The sequence below is a fragment of the Schistocerca gregaria genome, chromosome 2 (assembly GCF_023897955.1).
Source record: "Schistocerca gregaria isolate iqSchGreg1 chromosome 2, iqSchGreg1.2, whole genome shotgun sequence".
NCBI classification, from domain to species: Eukaryota; Metazoa; Arthropoda; class Insecta; order Orthoptera; family Acrididae; genus Schistocerca; species Schistocerca gregaria.
The window spans coordinates 945598056-945621071 of NC_064921.1; the positions used below are offsets into that span (position 1 = coordinate 945598056).

At 40.5% G+C, this 23016-nt stretch overlaps 1 protein-coding gene across 1 annotated transcript in view; it reads right to left on the reverse strand.

Annotated features, from left to right (window-relative positions):
* Positions 1-23016, reverse strand: part of LOC126335404 (serpin B6-like) — a 325460-nt gene that overhangs the window by 14993 nt on the left and 287451 nt on the right. The window contains exon 9 of the mRNA XM_049998665.1: positions 12437-12506. Coding sequence (XP_049854622.1) covers positions 12461-12506 — 46 coding nt within the window. The 3' untranslated portion in view covers positions 12437-12460. The remainder of the gene's footprint in view (positions 1-12436; positions 12507-23016) is intronic.

The following is a 23016-nucleotide window of genomic DNA, read 5'->3' on the forward strand; positions in this document are numbered from 1 at the left end:
CCCTACCTTCTACCTATTACCCAAAATCCACAAAGAGAACCATCCTCGCCGTCCCATTGTAGCAGGCTTCAAAGCCCCAACAGAACGTATCTCAGCTCTGGTAGACCAACACCTCCAACCTATCACCTGCAGACTCCCATCCTACATCAAGGACACAAACCACTTCCTAGAATGCCTCAAATCCATTCCCACTCCTCTCCCACCTGAAACCTTTCTTGTCACCATAGATGCTACATCCCTTTACACAAACATCCCACACACCCATGGTCTCTCTGCCCTTGAGCACTACCTCTCCCAACGCCCACCCGAAGATCTTCCAAAAACCTCGTTCCTTATCACACTTACCAACTTCATCCTCACCCATAATTACTTCACTTTTGAAGGCCAGACCTACAAACAAATCAGGGGAACTGCCATGGGAACCAGGATGGCTCCATCCTATGCCAACCTCTTCATGGGCCGCATGGAGGAGGCTTTCCTGAAGACCCAACAGCTGCTTCCCCTGGCCTGGTATAGGTTTATAGATGACATCTTTGTGGTCTGGACTCATGGTGAGGAAACACTCCTTAATTTTCTCCATAACCTCAACTCCTTTTCGAATCTGAATTTCACCTGGTCCTTCTCCAAAACCAAAGCCACCTTCCTGGATGTTGACCTTCATCTTGTTGAAGCTCACATCCACACCTCTGTCCATATCAAACCCACCAACAAACAACAGTACCTTCACTTTGATAGCTGCCATCCATTCCACATCAAACGCTCCCTTCCCTACAGCCTAGGTATTCGTGGCAAACGTATCTGCTCCAGTGACGAATCCCTCAACAATTACACCAATAACCTGACCAGTGCTTTCCTCTCCCGCAACTATCCTGCAGACCTTGTCCACAAACAGATCTCCCGAGCAATACATTCCTCCCCGTCCAACAACAATATTCCTACCCTCAGACCACACAGAAGCATCCCCCTTGTCACCCAATATTATCCTGGCCTCGAATACATCAATAAATTACTCCGCCAGGGATATGACTTTCTCAAGTCAACCCCTGAAATGAGATCATCCCTTGACAAAATTCTCCCCACACCACCCAGAGTTGCCTTTCGTCGTCCCCCTAACCTCCGTAACATCCTTGTTAAACCCTGCAATATTCCCAGACTACCTTCTCTACCCAGCGGTTCCTACCCCTGCAACCGACCCCGCTGCAAAACCTGCCCCATGCATCCCCCCACAACCACCTACTCCAGCCCCGCTACTAGGAAAACATACACAATTCAAGGCAGGGCCACATGTGAGACTACACATGTCGTTTATCAGCTGACATGCCTGCACTGCACAGCCTTTTACATCGGTATGACAACAACTAAACTGGCTGAGTGCATGAACGGACACAGACGAACTGTCCGCCTAGGAGATGTCCAATACCCAGTAGTGGAGCATGCCCTCCAGCATAATTCTAGGGACCTAGGAACCTGCTACACTGTATGTGCCATTTGGCTTCTCCCACCCAACACCAGTCCCTCTGAACTGCGGAGATGGGAACTTGCACTCCAGCACATCCTTTCATCCCGCCATCCCCCTGGACTAAACCTACGTTAAACAACCTCACTCCCATTTACTTTTCAGTCTTCTCCTCTTTCCCTTTCCTCTTTAGCCATTCATGCATCTTTCCATCCTACATCTTTATACTATACACCTCTTTACTTCTGTATGCATCCTCTTTGGTTTGAAGCTGGCACAGTACCTGCAGTAGAATATCTTTGGCTTCCCTCTGACAACCATGCCTCCATCCTTGCTACCTTCCCTGTTTTCCTTTCCCTGTTGCTTCATAACCTGGGTTGTGAGTAACTAAATCCACTTTCCCTTCTTCCCTTTCTTTCCCCTCTCTCCTCCCTGATGAAGGAACATTTATTCCGAAAGCTAGGAGCTTAAATTTTCGGTTGTTTTTTGTGTTTCTATCGGCTGTACTGAGCTGAGGTAAGTACTGGCCAGCCCCTCTATCTCTTTGTTAGTAATTGTTTCACATCTTTATATGAGAATGATACAAAAGCAGAGGAAAAATGATAGGTCAAATATTTAACAGATATGCATAAAGGTAAAAAAAATCAACAGAACATGAAGAGATATCAGAGAGCGGTATACAAGTAAATGACGATGTGACCGTTTCACATGCAGAGGTAGAAGCCGTGAATCTACTAAAAAACTGGGAAGTCTCCAGAGAAAGACAGAATCCCCAATTAATTGCTGAAGTATGGACAATATCCACTAATTGAAAAATTAACCGAGTTGGTTAAAATTGATTTGACTTGATCTGATTTTTTTATTTGGTCCTGTTGATTGCATATTGTACAAAGAGTGTACTAGTAATATAGGACAAGTGAAGTAAAATAATACAAAATTACATGATAATTTTATATATCATACAAATACTTATTTCCTATGAACAATTCGTTGGGGACAATGTTACCATCTGCATTTTACACATATAAGTTTAAGTGAATGCTTAAAATAGCAGAATGAATGGAAGTACACATTTTTATCCCAGTGCCATAAATAAATTAATAAATTTACATGTTGTCATTATGATTTAAATTAAAATACAAAGTTTTTGTATTCATTACATAAGTATGTTCACGTACATACCTAATAGTGTAGAATAAACGGTTGTACACATTTTAACCTATGACATAAATAAAGTTACATTTTATCATTATAATTTATGTTAGGAATACACAATTTCATCTTCATAACATAAGTAAAGATTTCCTTTTAAGGTTGGTTTTTTTCCGAAGTCATTTCCTTTATTTTTACTCAACAGGGTGCCTTATTACTCTAAAAATTCATTCATTTTACAAAAAGTTTGTTGTCTTGGGAATGTTTTTAGTTTCCTTTTGAATACCTATATGTTATTAATTTCCTTTTTTTATATTGATGGAAAGCTTGTTGTATACTTTTATTCCTGACTCACTTACTCCCTATGGACTTCTCTGAGACTTGCAGAGTCTCACTGGACCTCTCTCCCCCGTCTTGTCTTATGTTTGGGAATGTCACAGTTTTTATGGAATAATTGCTTATTGCTAGCTACAATCATCATTAGTGAGTATATATATATATATATAATAAAAAGAAACTTCCACATAGGAAAAATATATTAAAAACAAAGATTCCAAGACTTACCAAGCGGGAAATCGCTGGTAGACAGGCACAATAAAATAACACACAAACACACACACAAAATTTCTAGCTTTCGCAACCAACGGTTGCTTCTTCAGGAAAGAGGGAAGGAGAGGGAAAGACGAAAGGATGTGGGTTTTAAGGGAGAGGGTAAGGAGTCATTCCAATCCCGGGAGCGGAAAGACTTACTTTAGGGGGGAAAGGATAGGTATATACTTGCGCACATACACACACACACACACACACACACACATATCCATCCATACATATACAGGTGTCTGTATATGTATGGATGGATGTGTGTGTGTGTGTGTGTGTGTGTGTGTGTGCGCAAGTATATACCTATCCTTTCCCCCCCTAAGGTAAGTCTTTCTGCTCCCGGGATTGGAACAACTCCTTACCCTCTCCCTTAAAACCCACATCCTTTCGTCTTTCCCTCTCCTTCCCTTTTTCCTGAAGAAGCAACCGTTGGTTGTGAAAGCTAGAAATTTTGTGTATGTGTTTGTGTGTTATTTTATTGTGTTAGAGACCCCACATATTAACTTCACTCCTCATTGTTGTAATTTGAAGACTTTTCCAACTCCCGTAGCATTTTACCCGAATATAATACCATTGGAGACTACAGAATGGAAATTTGCAAGATATGACTAAAGTAATATTTCTGTGTCAAAAAGATGAGAAATAGTTCTTAGGGATGCTCTGCTAAGTTTTTTTTGACTAGTTGTTGAATTTATTCTTTCTATTTTAGCTGGCTGTCTATCTCGATCTGGATGCCTAGGAATTTTGCATATGTGGTTGCAAAAAAGGCTTTGGTTGTTTATCTCCTTTTCAGAAACATGAAGTTCTTTATTTACTGTCTGAAACTAAATAATGTTAGTTTTCAAAAAAATTAGGGTTATGGTATTTGCTGTAAACCATTTGTGTACTTGGTTTGTGACTGTCAGCTCTGTATCATACATTGAACAGTTGGGACCCTTGATCAGAATACTCGTATCATCTATAAACATAATTATTTTTGCTCTATCATTCATTGTAATTTGTTGGTCATTAATGTAGATTAGGAAAATCAGTGGTCCAAGGATCAAGCCCTGAAGGACACCATATTTTAATTTCCTCAAGTAATACCATAACCCTTTTGGGATCCTGCATCCTCTTCCACTCTTATCCCTACTCCCCCGAAGAGAGCATACTGTGTAATATCAATAATTTACACCAATTTAAACTGCTGCTTTGGTTTGTCTTTTCTGGTTATCTGGATTCAAATATACTGAAGATTTTTCTGATTTGCACTAATTTTAACTATAGTTTTGATATTGTTTACATTGGTCCTCACCAGTATGCAGAATAAAGGAAACATGTTGGATTAAAAGCTAATGTACCATCACAAATTGTACATTGTACAAACTTCAGGCACATGGTAGGAATAATTTTTCTATTGTAATTTTGGACTAATTAACAATTAAAATTCTGATATTTCTAGTCATTACAAGACAGCTGCTTTTATATTTTCAAGCTATAAAATTGATTGTATCCCTAATAGAAATATGACATGACAATTTTCCAGCCAAAGCCAAATATGCTCATGTTCTAATTGTTGTTAGTTAACAAAACTGTAATTATGACTATATAGAAATGTAAAATTTTAGTCTCACAAAATTTAATTAATTGAATCCAGGCCTTTCATTCAATAAAAGTAATCCCCCCGTTCACCTGAAAATGATAGGGTGATCATTCTTTAAGTAGGTATAATGAAATATGCAAATCAACAAAATATATTGTTGAAATAATAAAACATTTTTATTTTTATTTAGATTTTTTTGCGTGGAGCCAGCAATATGATGGCTTTTGTAAACATCAAGTACAGTTACAAACATATAATACCCTTAGATCTTAGCCTCATAGGTAACAATTAAACAGTAAATTGATTCTTGTCAAAATACATTACATCTTAGACATATTAATACAGCCAGTTATTTCTTTATACATTATTTTACAGCTCTTTTACTTAACCATTTAAAATTCATTGAGTGACTAAAGTCACTTTTCAGTTAACAGTGTCATTTATGATCTTAATAAATACAGATTCTTTCCTGTATACATACGAAATTATTCACTTTTACTTCATATAAATTTCTATGTAATTTGGGAAGATGTATGTAAAAAATTTAATTGTATAATTCTAAAAGTTTAATACGTAACAATGACAGTAATTGCTTCAAATCATATAAATAGAGGCAATTTGTGCACTGCCAGAGGTCAGTCTGAAGTCAATCTTGCATCAGTCATGAGACAGTGTTAAGTCAATTTAAAACTCTTCATGAAGAAGAAATACTGGAATTTTTTTAACTATTGCATGATTCCCGTGTGGTGATGCAGTAACATCAAGATGAACCTACAGCACCATTAAGAAGCAGCACCCCGGATTATACAAGATACGTATTATTTATTTGGTGGAGGATATACATAATATGATATGGTATTCTGTTTTTCTTGTGTTAAGCAAGGATACATATCCCAAACTTCACCACAAAAAAACTTTTGAACCATGTCATATTACACCCAGTCTGAGTTTATTGTTATGCCTGCCTCCATAAAGATAACTCTTTCCTTCCTATTGTGTAGATAAGATCCTAGCCATGTCAAAAGTTCGTCTTTGATGCCATAATGTGGAAACATTTTTAGTAATGTGTTATTATCTACACAGTTGAAAGCCTTGGCAAGATCACAAAAGCTCCCTATTGGACACTTTTAGAAATTAAATTCACCTACATTTTCATCTGTTAGTCTTAATATAGCTCTCTCTGTGGAGAATCCCTTACATAAGTGAAACTTTGAAGGGTTGTAGCTCCCAAACTAAAAGCAATAGGAATGTAATTTAAATTGATGTATATCTATGGCCAATATTATCAATGTCCAGAACATTCACATTTGTAAACTGGCTGCATATTTTGAGAGCTGTTCATTTGCAGTGCTGCTATCTTTGTTCACACATGACCAGGGCAGTAAATCATATCAGTGCAGAATGTTCACATATATACCCTCTGGGCATCCCAGATAACTCAAGCTCTCCTTTAGTTCTTGGCAGTCTACTGAAGTTTCATTCTGGTACATGTCATATGAGCCACCAAATAATACAACATGATCCTTTGATAACAACGTACCATTATCATCTGAATGAACTTCCTTTGTTACTTGATTCAGGGGTAGCTCAGGCTTAACCTTTTGCTTTCACAGCTTCTGCCACTTTATTTACGCAAGAAGTGATCTGTTGCCCATGACTGTAACAAGAATCACAACCTTCTTGTTGACAGTCATGGGCAAGGGATCACAAGCTTTGTCAGGTGATTAGAGCCCGAATCATATTGGCAATTGTTTTCAGGAGTGTTAGAATAACATTCCAAACAAATGGAAAATTAGCACTACAATTTTCACGCACAAAATAAGGGGATATGAAAGACCCTTGCAACTACAGAGGGCTACAACTATCGAGTTCAGTTCTTAACCACCTAAGAAAACTGATAGGAAATAAAGTAAAAAGCATTATAACCCTTGCAGAGGAGCAATGTGGTTTTAAATGTGGCAGGTCAAGCGCAGATGCAGTATTCATTCTTAGACAAGTTGTATAGAAGTCCACTGAATACAACAGCCCAGCTTATCTTTGTCTGATTGATTTAGAGAAGGCTTCTGATGGCATTCGGTTAACAGATGCAGTTAATTTGCTCTACAATCAGTAGATTCCTTCCAACTCAATAAAAACAAATGAAAATATTTATTCCCATAACCACATCCAGGAAAAATAGGTTCCAGGTTAACTACTTGCTTAGCAGTTAGTAGAGGTACTAGCCAAGGTGGCTCTTTAAGCACACCACTTTTTAACAGTCATGACGTGCTGATAGAGAAGGTATGGGCTGGTAGTGGTTATAAAATTGAGGCAAAGAAATAAAAATCATTTGTTATGCTGATGATGCAGTTTGCTGGCAAACAGTGAAGATAACCTGTATAAACTTTTACATGTACAGGGATATTCAAAAGTAAGGAACAGATTTCAAACTTTTATTGCTACAAAAGACAGTAACACAATTCCAATGTCCCTGGAAAGACAAGATTTCAAATTTTTATGCATTCAATGTGAGCAGCATGTGTTACGCAACAATATCAAAATGTTGGCTCATTTCCTGCCGAACATGAAGCAGCTGGTCTCTCATTACCAAATTCACAGCTTCAGCAATGTGATGTCGCAGACTTTCGAGGGTATCAGGATAGGGGGTTTAAAAATGCGGTCTTCTACATAATTTCACAGATAAAAGTCACATAGTGTGCTTTGGAGGCCTAGGAGGCCACTGGTGATGAAGTTTATCCCCTGCTCCTCCTCTTTCAATCCAACGTCCTGCAGTGGTGTCATTCAGTAATGCCGGGCTGGCTCATAAAAATTTCCTAAGCACAAGTGATGCTACCTGAATGACACCATTCCAGGATGTTGGATTGGAAGAGGAGAAGCAGAAGATGAACTCATTCCCGGTGGCCTCCCAGGTCACCAGACCTCACTCCTTGTGACTTTTATCTGTGGGATTACATAAAAGACCATGTTTTTGTTCTCCCTATGTCTGACACACTTAAAAGTCTGTGACATTACATTGTTGAAGCTGTGAATTGGATAATGAGAGACCAGCTGCTTCGTGTGTGGCAGGAAATGTGCCATCATTTTGATATTTGTCATAATACATGGTGCTCACATTGAATGCATAAAAATTTCGTGTCCGGCCACCCTGATTTAGGTTTTCCGTGATTTCCCTGAATTGCGCCATGCAAATACCGGGATGGTTCCTTTGAAAGGGCACGGCTGACTTCCTTCGCCATCCTTCTGTACTCTGATGAGACCAATGACCTTGCTGTTTGCTCTCTTCCCCCCAAACAACCCCATCCAACCCATAAAAATTTGAACTTGTCTCTTTCCAGGAATATTGGCACTGTGTTTCTATCTTTTGCAGTTTGGAAGTAATAAAAGTCTGAAATCTGTTCGTTCTTTGTGAGTAGCCCTTTGTATTTAACATGGCAGCCAAGAACCTAAATAGTCATATCCACTCAAAAAATCAAATGTATGACCACATCTGTGTAACCAATTACATGAAAATTGGAACTGGATGGAAAATATATTCAACAGGTAATGACATCTAAGTATATTGGTATTGAATATAATTTGAACACAACAATTGTCACTGTTGCAATTCTAAATCTTTTCTGTCATCTTACTTTCTCTTTCTGTTTGTGCAAGTAGTTTCACTTTGTATCCACCTTCTCCTTTTTACCATAATCCACCATACAATTTTATCTTTCCTATATATACTCAAAAATACATAACCCACTTCCAACCATAACCAAATTTTTTTTCCACTTTCAACACTATCGCTGCTATAAAATCCACCATTCACAATTCACAAACAGTTCCTTTCACATATTAAACAACCTTTTTGGCTAGTTCTAACAACTTTCGCTTTATTTCCATGTCCGTTTTTCCCACATCACTGATCATTTTTGCCGCTTCCCACAGGTTTTAACGTCATTATTTCTTCGTCAGACAATTGTTATCCTCATTTTCATAATCTGCCACCACGAAACCACTCCTTTTAATACATTTACACGCAGTTTTTTCGAAATTTTACCAAATTTCTCCGCCCTTTAACGTGTTTTGGCGGCAACACAATCACCTAACCTTTGTGCACATCGTTGTTTACCAACCCAATTTCACCACAGGATCAACATAGCTCAGCTTTTACGACTTTTTTCACACCAGATCAACAGTTGCTTTCTAGTTCACCTTTATCTCTCCCCATATATTTTTATTTTAATTTTCATTTCAGCCTCATGTTACACTTTCCACCTTCTAATACCATGTCACCCTCACAACATCCCCACAACGACCCCATTAAATTTTATTTACATTCACTCTGCAAAAATGTCTTCGCCCTAGCCAGATTACGCTCCCATATTTTATTTACTCAGCCTTGTCTGACATTTTGCATTACCCCCAAAGGCTCACACTTCAAGTTCCCATCTCTGGCTGTAACCCTTCTTTCCATCAGTCCCTATACCAGTTCCAAAGTGAACAATCCACAGCCCTCGCCTACCTAATCCTTCACCTAAACATCAACTCAGCCAATGAACAAACCCATCAACTCCTATCCTTAATAAAAGTCCTCAATCTTTCCTCTCCCACATACACACCAGCTGTTCAGAGCATCCTCCTACAGGCCAAACTGAAATTAGAACAGCATGCCACCCTCCACCTCAAAAACTATACAATCTCTTGGTTTGCCACCTCCAGAAAGGCAACTTACTCACCCTCAGCAATCTTTCCAGCAAACCTCAACCTCCTCTCATTGCACACAGACACAGTCTCTCCCATCTACTCAATCTCCCAATTCCAGCTCCACTCCCCCCAAAACCTCAAAATTCTAATCAACACAATCTGGAACCACAACACCCTAATTCAGTAGTTAACCTTTCCTCCAAACCTCTCTCACAATCCGAAACCTCTGTCCTATCCAAAGGCCTCACCTTCAGCCCTACTCCCAGATTCAACCAAACATCCCTCATCAAAGATTTACTGTCCTATACTCATACTCTATGCTGGAAATATCACTTTGCCATGAAGAAAAATAATCCTAATTGTACTCCTAATGATCCATCTCCCCAACACACTATCCAAATTGAACCCTGCCTGGAACAGTTCTGTCCTCCGTCAAAGCGGGAGCCACCTCCTCTTCCCCAAAATCACCCTCTTGAAACCTTCCAGGAATTTCTCACTTCCAGCCTTGCCACTCAATCCTTCTTGAAAAACCTTAATCCTACTCCCGACATCACCACTGCTGAAGCCCAGGCTATCTGTGATCTGAAGGCTGACTGATCCATCGTCATTCTTCCGGCGGACAAGGGTTTCAGGACCGTGGTACTTGATCGTTGGGAGTATGTGGCTGAGGGACTGTGTCAGCTTTCAGACAACACCACATACAAAGTTTGCCAAGGTAATCCCATTCCTGATGTCCAGGTGGAGCTTCAAGGAATCCTCAGAACCTTAGGCCCCCTACAAAACCTTTCAACTGACTCCATCAACCTCCTGACCCTACCGACACCCCACAACCCTACCTTCTAACTTCTTCCTAAAATTCACAAACCCAATCATCCCGGCCACCCCATTGTAGCTGGTTACCAAGCTCCAAACGGACCGTATCTCTGCCTATGTAGATCAACACCTTCAACCCATTCCATACAGTCTTCCATCCTTCTTCAAAGACACCAACCACTTTCTCGAACGCCTGGAATCCTTACCCAATCTATTACACTGGAAACCATCCTTGTAACCATTTACACCATTTCCTTATCACAAATATTCTGCACGTCCAGGGCCTCGCTGTGATGGAGCACTTCCTTTCACGCTGATCACCTGCCACCCTACCTAAAATCTCTTTCCTCATTACCTTAGCCAGCTTCATCCTGACTCACAACTTCTTCACTTTCGAAGGCCAGACATACCAACAATCAAGGGGAACAGCCATGGGTACCAGGATAGCCCCCTCGTTATGGGTCACTTAGAGGAAGCCTTCTTGGTTACCCAGGCCTGCAAACCCAAAGTTTGGTACAGATTTATTGATGACATCTTCATGATCTGGACTCACAGTGAAGAAGAACACCAGAATTTCCTCTCCAACCTCAACGCGTTTGGTTCCATCAGATTCACCTGGTCCTACTCCAAATCCCATGCCACTTTCCTTGACATTGACCTTTGACCTCCACCTGTCCAATGGCCAGCTTCACACATCCGTCTGCATCAAACCCACCAACAAGCAACAGTACCTCCATTATGACAGCTGCCACCCATTCCATATCAAATGGTACCTTCCCTACAGCCTAGGTCTCCATGGCAAACGAATCTGCTCCAGTCCAAAATCCCTGAACAATTACACCAACAACCTGAAAACAGCTTTCACATACCACAACTACCCTCCCAACCTGGTGCAGAAGCAAATAACCAGAGCCACTTCCTCATCTCCTCAAACCCAGAACCTCCAACAGAAGAACCAAAAAAGTGCCCCACTTGTGACAGGATACTTTCCGGGACTGGATCAGACTCTGAATGTGGCTCTCCAGCACTGAAATGACTTCCTCAAATCCTACACTGAAATGAGATACATCCTTCATGAAATCCTCCCCACTCCACCAAGAATGTCTTTCCGCCGTCCACCTAACCTTCGTAACCTCTTGGTTCATCCCTATGAAATCCCCAAACCACCTTCCCTACCCTCTGGCTCTTACCCTTGTAACTGCCCCCGATGTAAAACCTGTTCCATGCACCCTCCCACCACCACCTACTTCAGTCCTGTAACCAGGAACGTGTACGTGATGAAAGCCAGAGCCACATGTAAAAGCACCCACGTGATTTACCAACTGACCTGCCTACACTGTGAAGCTTTCTATTGGGAATGACCAGCAACAAAATGTCCATTCGCATGAATGGACACAGGCAAAGGCAAAGGTCCCGAGTTCGAGTCTTGGTCGGGCACACAGTTTTAATCTGCCAGGGAGTTTCATATCAGCGCACACTCTGCTGCAGAGTGAAAATCTCATTCTGGAAACATCCTTCAGGCTGTGGCTAAGCCATGTCTCCGCAATATCCTTTCTTTCAGGAGTGCTAGTTCTGCAAGTTTCGCAGGAGAGCTTCTGTAAAGTTTGGAAGGTAGGAGACAAATACTGGCAGAAGTAAAGCTGTGTGCACCGGGCGTGAGTTGTGCTTCAGTAGCTCAGATGGTAGAGCACTTGCCCGTGAAAGGCAAAGGTCCCGAGTTCGAGTCTTGGTCGGGCACACAGTTTTAATCTGCCAGGAAGTTTCATATCAGCGCACACTCCGCTGTAGAGTGAAAATCTCATTCGGGAATTTCCTATAATGAATAAAATATCACTATCCAGTCTCGAAGTGTCACTCTTAATACTCAGAGTTTACAAAAAATTGATGATGATAATTTTGAACATAAAACTATTGTTATTTTTGTCTAACTGAAATTTGCATGGAAGAGCTATACCAACCTGTGTCAATTACAACACCAGTAAGAATTTGAGGTTTTACAGAGACAGACAGTGCACTAACGTCTGCAGTTTTAAAAAATCTTGTTACACAACTTGTATTGTAACTCATGCTATTACCCCCAATCCCATTCATCTCTCATTTCATTTCCAGCTTCTGATAATGGTTGAATCAGTACTCCAACTGCTTACCTCATGATCTTACAGGGACCCATGTCACAGATGCTGACAGCTACTGGTAGGGCCCAGACCTTCTGGATTGCTGCAAAAGCAAAAGTTGGACTCTGTCAACATTAAAGAATTCATGGATAAGTTACGTCAGTACTATAAATGGCAAGTGCTTGAGCACACTAGAGCTTTTGTATCTTTAATTGCATTCTAGGAATACATCAATCATATTTAAAGCAAGCAGCCATATTGTAAGGAAATATACCTTCTAACAATTCCATAAAGACCATACGGTCAGGCATAAAGAAAAGGAGGGAAGGTGTAGACATGAAAAAGAGTGGGGACATAACTATCAAGAAAAATAGGAAGAAAATCAGGGATGTCAAAGAGGTCAGTAATATTGTCGCAGCAGAAGCTGAGTATCACCATGATGTAGTGGATATGATGCTAAACTGTTGCATGGAGGGTTGTGAGTTCAAAACGTATGTGGACTGAAAAATTTTAATTTCTATATTTGCTTGCAGTACATTCTAGAAGTATCCACAAATGCCAAGAATCATTGTACTGGAATGTTCTGTAGCTGTATATGTACTGTATGCGTTCTGGCTGGAGGCAGTTCGCTCTGCGCTCTTGTATATTCGAATGCTGAATAAACCTTCGGAAGTGAAGTTAGTGCTCATCATTCATCTAATTATGCTTTCTTCTATGTGACATTATTCTGGTGGAAATGCTGGGTATCGGAACTTGTGATAGCGTACATTATCGACAACACAGTGGCTCCCATCAGGCCACAACATAGCTGCCATTTATGTGGCGAGAAACCCATGTTCCAGCCATATTCAACAGATCACAATCTATTGGAGACATAAGAAGAAGAGGATGTTACGATGACAGCAACTGTGTGCCACCACACAAGACATACTTCCGGGTTCTCTGGTGATGATGGCCATGATCCAAACAATTGGCTGAAGGTATATGAGTGTATAGCCAAATTTAACAAATGGGATGACACTGTGTGTCTGGCTAACATATTTTTCTACTTGGAGGCCACTGCCAAGCAATGGTATGAGAACAATGAGGAGAAGTTCACAAGCTGGGAAGTATTCCAGGTGGCAAAGGGCAAGTATTTCGGCAACACACAATGACAGAAGTGCAAAGCTGAAGATAAATTAAAGTGCAGGGCACAGCGTTCAGGAGAAACTACAGCATACTACATTCAAGACATCTTGGAGCTGTGTAAAATAGTGGACACTAGAATGAAGGAGGAATATGAGGTTGCACATATACTATACTAACCTGGATGCAAGTGAGTTTGTGATGGGCATATGTCTTGATTTATCCAAAGCTTTTGAGGTCATTGACCATAATGCCCTACTGCAGAAGCTTGACCTATTAGGAATTAGAGGTATATCCAATGAGTGGTTCAGGACATACCTATGTGGTCGCAAAAGGTGGTTGAATTGCAATATACTGACCATAACAAAATCAGCTACTACTATTCATAATGTGAAAATGCGAAATATGGTGTCCCTCAAGGATCAGTATTAGGACCCATTCTGTTTCTCCTCTATGTCAGTGATCTTATGTACAACAAGTAGTGCCAAACTAACCTCCAATTTGCAGATGATACAAGCTTCCTTATTAGTGGTAAAACAAGACAAGCAGACAAGCATGAAAATGTCTGCTTGTGTCTGTGTATGTGCAGATGGATATGTGTGTGTGTGTGTGTGTGTGTGTGTGTGTGTGTGTGTGTGTGTGTGTGTGTGTGTGTGTGTGTGCGAGTGTATACCTGTCCTTTTTTCCCCTTAAGGTAAGTCTTTCCGCTCCCGGGATTGGAATGACTCCTTACCCTCTCCCTTAAAACCCACATTCTTTCGTCTTTCCCTCTCCTTCGCTCTTTCCTGAAGAAGCAACCGTTGGTTGCGAAAGCTTGAATTTTGTGTGTATGTTTGTGTTTGTTTGTGTATCTATCGACCCGCCAGCGCTTTTGTTTGGTAAGTCACATCAACTTCGTTTTTAGATATATTTTTCCCACGTGGAATGTTTTCCTCTATTATATTCATGATTATTTGCTAAATTACTTCAATATCTAGTCCTTAGGAATGCAATAAAAACTGTATTTTATCTTGTAAAGACCTAACCATTTCCAATATAGTTGTATATATTCTATACATGTAGGATTTGAATGACTAAATAAATAAATGAAGGGTGTTGCTGAGGACATGTATCAAGCCCTAATCCGGAAGTAGGTTTCGACAGGAGACGACTTCTTAAAATGGTGCCAGTATATCGAGACAATGCATCAAAAAGAGTTACATGCAAGAACTTTGAATGGCTTCCAAACATCGTATTGATGTCTGTGATGGAGAAAGCAACTGGTTTCACAAGTGTTCTTCATCAGATAGTGAGAGAGGAAGTTCAGAAGGCACTTGGATTGCACAGTGAGCAAAATACCAAGACGTTTCAAGAGGTTATAAGGGAGGAAGTGGAACAGGTATTGAACCCAATCTCTTGTCCTTCATTTCCCTTTAAACTGGTGAAAAAGTTGAGACTCAGGTGACGAGGGCCTCCCATCGAGTAGAGCATTTGCCTGGTGCAATTCTTTCGATTTGACAGCACTTCAGCGACTTGCGCGTCAATGGGGATGAAATGATGATGATTAGGACAACACAACACCCAGTCCCTGAGTGGAGAAAATCTCTGACCCAGCCGGGAATCGAACCCGGGCCCTTTGGATTGACAGTCTGTCGCGCTGACCACTCAGCTACCGGGGCGGACATTCCTACAATGCTGCATGAGGAACGTGTTTGAGCACCAAGTAAGGCTGATGTCTGGAAGGACCCAGGATAACCAACCACTATGTACCCATTCTGGATGACCAGGACATGTGGTGCACTATTGTTGAGAATAGTGGAGGATTTGTGACAACACTCGTGCTATAAGACAGCAGACCAATGCCAACTCCGGGACGACAAAGGTGAACAAGAAGATGCTGGTGCAGGACAATGTAGGTCACCATCACCACAAGCTGTCCACTGGAGAGGACTCTCCCCAACATGCTGATCAAGGTATCCATCACCATTTAGAAGCTCCAGCCAATCACCTAGATGCCACAACCTGGAAAACTGAAGGTTGTGAACTTCTGAAGAGAAATATCCTCCGTCATCAGTCACTACAAAAATGATAGGAAACTACATTGATATCGTCATGGATGGCCAACCAGCCCAAGCTCTTGTGCACTCTGGAGCATCATATTCAGTCATTTAGGAGAAGTACTGTCACTAGTTGCAGAAAACCGTATTCGTTGACAACAAAACTTCTCTGATGGAGGTGGCAAATGGGAAGTATGTAAAACCTACAGGAAGGTGTACCATTCATGTGGGTATATGTGGCCATACACAGTCCTTAGAATTCATCGCCTTTCAAGAGTTTAGTCATGACGTCATTCTCAGATCAGACTTTTTGAAAGCTTCTCAGGCAATTATAGATTGTGGTCACTTGAAGATTATGCTAGACGAGATGCAATACTGTGGACAGGAAGATGCGCATCCGCGTCTGTGGAGACTATGTGTGCTGCATGAAATGATCATTCCTGCAGTCAACACTAGAAAGGTAACTGTCACATGTCATGCCATGCATCAACCCATGGATCTTGTAGTGGAATTTGGGAGAAGCATACCAACAAAGAATAACTTGGTCATCCCTGCCTCTGTCATCTCCTTTAAGAATGGATTCGGTGAATTGTGTATAGTTAACTGTCACCGAGAACTGCAGATCCTTCCAAGATGCATATGCATAGCAAATGCTGAGCCATTAATTGAAGTACAGCTGAGCATCGTAGAAACCTCCCATGCCGAGTCTGTGGGTGAAATTAGCGCTACCACTATGAGACAAGATCTTCTAGCTCATCACTAGATCTCACTAAAGAACAATAGAAGAAGCTACTTCAGGAGTTCTCTGAATGCTTCAATCCACAGGTAAAGAGCAAATTAGACAAATCGACAGTGAAGCACCAGATTAGCTCTGGAGACCATCAACCAATATGCCAGAGAGCATACATACCATGTGTCAGCAATGGAACATCAAACAATTCATGACAAGGTAAAGAAAATGATGAAGAATGACATAATTCAGCCTTCGCAGAGCACATGGCCATCACTAGTGGTCCTCGTCAGGAAGAAGGATGGCAGTTGGTGCTTTTGTGTTGTTTGCAGGAAGCTTAATAAGATAACTAAAAGGGATGTTTATCCTCTTCCATTGATTGACAATATAGTAGATTGTCTGAAGGGGCTAAGTTTTTCTCAACCATGGACATGTACTCAGGATGCTGGCAAATCGAAGTAGATGAGGCTGATTGTGAGAAAACTGCATTCATCACCCCTGAGGGCCTGTATGAGTTTAAGGTAATGCCATTTGGTTTGGGTAATGCACCAGCAACTTTTAAACACATGATGGACAATCTTCTAAGTCACATGAAGTGGACGAAGTGTCTTTGATATTTAGATGACATTATAGTGTTCTCAGAGACATTTGATGAACATATAAAAAGACTGAGGGCTGTTCTTAAGTGTCTGCAACAAGGCAGACTGAAACTTAATCCAAGAAAATGTCTCTTTTAAACAACAGAAATCAAAATACTTTGACACCTTGTGTTGCCAGACCCAGAAAAGTTGAGATATGTAATGGAATTTCCTATTCCTAATGGTATTAGATATGTGAGAAGCTTCCTTGGATTATGTTCTTATTACTGTCATTTTATCAAAGACTTTTGTATCAAGGTCAGACCACTCCAAGAGTTGTTAAAAGCTAAAAGCTAAATTCTGGGGTGGTGCTCAACAAGATTCTTTTGATGTTCTGCAAAAAGCTCTGATGACTGACCCTTTACTTGGTCTGTATGATGAGAGAGCACCTACAGAACTACACACAGATGCCAGCAGGTATGGTATCAGTGCTATTCTGGTGCAAATTTCAGATGGAACAGAGCAGGTTATAGCCTATGCTTCTAGGACACTTACAAAAGCCGAGAGAAACTACTCAACTACAGAAAAAGAATGTCTTGCTGTGATCTGAGCCATGTGCAATTTTTGACAGTATCTCTATGGAAGGCCTTTCACAGTTGTTACAGACCATCATTCACTTTGTTGGTTGGCAGGTCCTAAGGATCCAACAGGATGACTCACCAGGTGGGGACTACATCTTCAAGATTATGACATTACCATCGTGTATAGAAGTGGAAAAAAACACCAAGATGCCGAATGTCTCTCAAGAAATCCTGCGTAAGACCATCAAGACTTTTATGAAGATAGTGACTGTCTCACTGCACTCCAGGATCTCTCTGCTGAGCAGAGGAAGGATGCCACGATATCTCAAATTATGCTTGCCTTAAATTGGTCAGAGGATGTGAAAGGACAATTTAAGATAGTTAATGGATTACTTAGCAAGAAAGACTTTGACCTGTTAGGAAAGATGTGGTTGCCAGTGATTCCTAAACACATGCACTTAGATATTCTACAGAAATTCTATGACACACCTGAGACTGGACATTTAGGATTTATTAAGACATATGATAGGATGCACAAGAAATTTTTCTGGCCATGGTTATTTAGGAGTGTTCGTCACTATGTGTTGCACTGTTGAGAGTGCCAGAGGAGAAAGGCAGTTCCTCAGAAACTACCTGGACGACTCATACCAATTCCACCAGTCGAAACACCTTTCCAGTGTGTTGGAATTGATCTTCTCGGACGATTTCCAACATCTGCTAGTAGCAATAGATGGATTATTATCTGCACTGATTATCTGACACCCGCTATGGCATTACAAAAGCGATGAAAACAGCTGTGCATCCGAGGTAGACAAATTCATCATGGAAGACATTGCATTAAAACACAGTGTTCCAAGGTTGTTAATTACAGATCAAGGGAAAGGTATTCAATTGAATCTTGTGACAGAGATAAACAGTCAGTGGAACATTACTCATCACATGACGACTACCCACCATTCGCAAACTAATTGACTTACTGAACACCTTAATAAGAACTTGGCTGGCATGTTAACAGTGTTTGTCAATGTTGAGAAGAGCAACTGGGATGAGGTGCTACCTTTCATGACATTTGCCTACAACACTGCCAAACAAGACACCACAGGATTTACGCCATTTTTCCTGGTGCATGGGCATGAGGCGACTACGATGATGGACACTGTGTTTCTGTTACATCCTGATGATGTGGACAACAACTACATCGGCCAGGTGTTAACCAGAGCTGAGGAAGCTCAGCAGTTAGCTCGTCTCTGCACACTGCAAGCTCGTGAAAAAGATAGCCAAAGGTATGACGTGAGCCACCGCCCTGTTGTCTACGTCTGGATCTTCACTCCTGTTTGGAAGGTTGGTCTCTCTGAGAAGCCTTCAGGTGCTACTTTGGACCTTATAAGGTTGTAAGACAGTTGCCTGATGTTACTTCTGGAGTTGAAGATTTTGACCCTGACACAATATGACGAAAGATCAGAGATATGGTCCACATCCTTCGAATGAAGCCCTATAAGGATCCTGCAACCCAGGGTAAATTCAAAGCTCCAGTGACAGGCAACAAGCGGAAAGGTGACAAAGAGCGAAGCAGCAAAAGAAGTTCTAAGAAGATCACCGCCAGGGTGGGAATCAGTCATCAAGAGTCAGAGTATGCAGGACCAATGACTCGTTCCCATACTAGGAGGACACAACACCGAGACTCTGTTCTCTTAAGGAGGGAGCAGTGTCACAGAATAAGTTGAGTAGCACCGTGGTGTAGTGGTTATGATGCTAAACTGTTGCATGGAGGGTCGTGAATTCAAAATTCACCTGGACTGTACAATTTTAATTTCTGTATTTGGTTTCAGTTCATTCTAGAAGTATCCACAAATGCCAAGAATCTTTGTACTGGAATGTTCTGTAGCTGTATATTTACTGTATGTGTTCTGGCCAGAGGCAGTTTGCTCCACACTCTTGTATGTGCAAATTCTGAATAAACCTTAGATAAGTGAAGTTAGTGTTCGTCACTCATCTAATTACATCTTTTTGTATGTGACAATATTTTAAACCAACATTATCTTGAAGCAGTGGACAAATTAATACAACAAAACTCACCTGGACAAAAGAAGAAAACAAATGGATACAAAGTACTCCTTATGAGACAAAACATTTGTTCTTTCTACCAGCACTGATTAGAAACAAAAAATACTGAGTGACTAGATGCTACATTTACTAAAGTAAATAAAAGCTACCTACAGTGATAGGTAAAGCTTCTGACTTTTCCCATACACTTAGCCACGGAAGAAGGAGTATTCCTGAAATGTTTAATTCCTATTTTCAAAGGAGCCAACAAGGAAGATCCAGGATATTACTGGCCAATAACTATTACACCTGTCTTATGTAAATCAACTGGAAGTATAATTAAAGAGACGGCCGGTGTGGCCGTGCGGTTCTAGGCATTTCAGTCTGGAACCGCATGGCTGCTTCGGTCACAGGTTCGAATCCTGCCTCGGGCATGGATGTGTGTGATGTCCTCAGGTTAGTTAGGTTTAATTAGTTATAAGTTCTAGGGGACTGATGACCACAGATGTTAAGTCCCATAGTGCTCAGAGCCATATAATTAAAGAAGAATGGCAACTTTCATATAAACATGCAATTTTCTGAATGATGCATCGCATGGGTGAGGAAGGTTAGAACCACCAATACAACAATAGCTGAATCTATAGCATGTGTGACTAAGGCACTACACCAAGAAAACTAAGTCTGTGGTATGCTCCTTGACCTTTCACAAGGTTTTGATTGTCTATCCCACAACATATTATTAGAAAAGTTTAACTGTTATGGTATTACAAATGTCTATTCAAATTCTGAATTTGTTAAATATGGAGAGCCTCAGGGATAAGTGCATGGCCCACTACTTTTTATTTTTTGCCGAAAGCTGTAGGTGGAAATAGCATCATGTACACAAATGACACTTCATTTGTTATAAGTAGTGTTTCAACATAAAACTTACAAAAGCAAGTGTCTCCAAATATGGAAAATAAAAACAACTATTTCAGGCAAAATAATTGTTTTACAAACAAAACCACATACATGCAAATATATGCAAACAAAACATAACTTGAACAATATTACTGTCAGGTTTGGAGACTTGGATCCAAAAGAGACAGAAACTTATGAGTCCCTGGGTATGATAATGGATATTTACTTGACATGGAAGAACCAGATAATTAATGAAACTTCCTGGCAGATGAAAACTGTGTGCCGGACTGAGACTCAAACTCGGGACCTTTGCCTTTCGCGGTCAAGTGCTCTACCAACTGAGCTACCCAAGCATGACTCACCCCCCCTTCCTCACAGCTTTACTTCTGACAGTACCTAATCTCCTACCTTCCAAATTTTGCAAAAGCTCTCCTGTGTACCTTGCCCGCAAAAGGCAAAGGTCCCGAGTTCGAGTCTCGGTCCGGGACACAGTTTCAATCTGCCAGGAAGTTTCATATCCGTGCAGACTCCACTGCAGAGTGAAAATCTCATTCTGGAGATAAATAATATTTGTTATAAAGAGAGTAAAAGTATATTTCTACTGAGAAATATGTCATATCTAATAAACACACCAAAATTACTAACTCTGTACTATGGGCTAGCCCATACACAAGTTTCTAATAGTATCCTGGTCTGGGTAAATTCTGAAAATGTGCACTTACAAAGAGTACTGAAGCTACAAAAGATGGCTGCAAGCTGCATAACAAAATTATCTCCTGAAGATTTCTGTAGAAATGAATTCAGGGAACCAAACATATTAACATAACTATACATATATGAAACAACTATTAATGTAAAAAGTACCATGCTGCATGTTAAATAGAGGCATCCACAACTACAACACAAGAAATAAAAACCATTACCATATTGAAGGAAACTGACTCAAATTAACTGCCAAAGAGTCTGTAAAAGCAGGATGCCTTCTATACAACAGGTTGCTGAACTATATAAAGATAACAGGAACATATTTGTTTTCAAAAATAAACGAAAATGTCACTTGATTAAAACTTCTCCAAACAGTGTTAAAGAATACCTTGAAGCTAAAAATTAATGTAATGTTTCATATGTGACTGTGCAAATATGTAAAATTCTTCAGAAAGTATCTTTAAAGTTCGGTAACTAAGTACATTTTTCATTGTTTTTTCTTTTTAATACTTGTATTTTATAGCCTGTTTTTGAAGAAATTAATCATTTTACTGATAAATGCATCTAGCTTCATAATTTTGAAACTTTTAATTGTGTAATTTTTCAAATTTCATGCAAATGTGATTTGTCCAATACTACCGTAATCAGTGTGGGTTTAGGCCTCTTACAGGTTGTGAGGACCAGATCTTTAGCTTACGGCAAATAATGGAGAAGTGTTATGAGTGGAACAGGGAATTGTATCTATGCTTTATAGATCTAGAAAAGGCATATGACTGGGTTCCAGGGAGGAAGTTATTGTCTGTTCTACAAGATTATGGAATAGGAGGCAAACTTTTGCAAGCAATTAAAGGTCTTTACATGGATAGTCAGGCAGCAGTTAGAGTTGACGGTAAATTGAGTCCATGGTTCAGAGTAGTTTCAGGGGCAAGACAAGGCTGCAACTTGTCTCCACTGTTTTTCATATTATTTATGGATCGTATGTTGAAAACAATAGACTGGTTGGGTGAGATTAAGATATGTGAACACAAAATAAGCAGTCTTTCATATGCGGATGACTTAGTTGTGATGGCAGATTCGATTGAAAGTTTGCAAAGTAATATTTCAGAGCTAGATCAAAAATGTAAGGACTATGGTATGAAGATTAGCATCTCCAAAGGGAAAGTAATGTCAGTGGGAAAGAAATATAAACGGATTGAGTGCCAAATAGGAGGAACAAAGTTAGAACAGGTGGACGGTTTCAAATACTTAGGATGCATATTCTCACAGGATGGCAACATAGTGAAAGAACTGGAAGCGAGGTGTAGCAAAGCTAATGCAGTGAGCACTCAGCTACGATCTACTCTCTTCTGTAAGAAGGAAGTCAGTACCAAGACTAAGTTATCTGTGCACCGTTCAATCTTGCGACCAAATTTGTTGTATGGGAGTGAAAGCTGGGTGGATTCAGGTTACGTTATCAACAATGTTGAAGTTACGGATATGAAAGTAGCTAGGATGATTGCAGATACTAGTAGATGGGAACAATGGCAGGAGGGTGTCCACAATGAGGAAATCAAAGAAAAACTGGGAATGAACTCTATAGATGTAGCAGTCAGGGCGAAGAGGCTTAGATGGTGGGGTCATGTTACACACATGGGAGAAGCAAATGTTACCCAAGAGACTCATGGGTTCAGCAGTAGAGGGAAGGAGGAGTTGGGGCAGACCAAGGAGAAGGTACCTGGATTCGGTTAAGAATGATTTTGAAGTAACAGTTTAACATCAGAAGATGCACCAATGTTAGCACTGAATAGGGGATCGTGGAGGAATTTTATAAGGGGGCTAGTACCTGAATAGTGTAAAATCACGTAGTCTCCTTCTGTCGCCAAGCAGTGTGTCAGCAGTGCACAAGTAGCAGCATTACTGCATTTACTAAGCAATC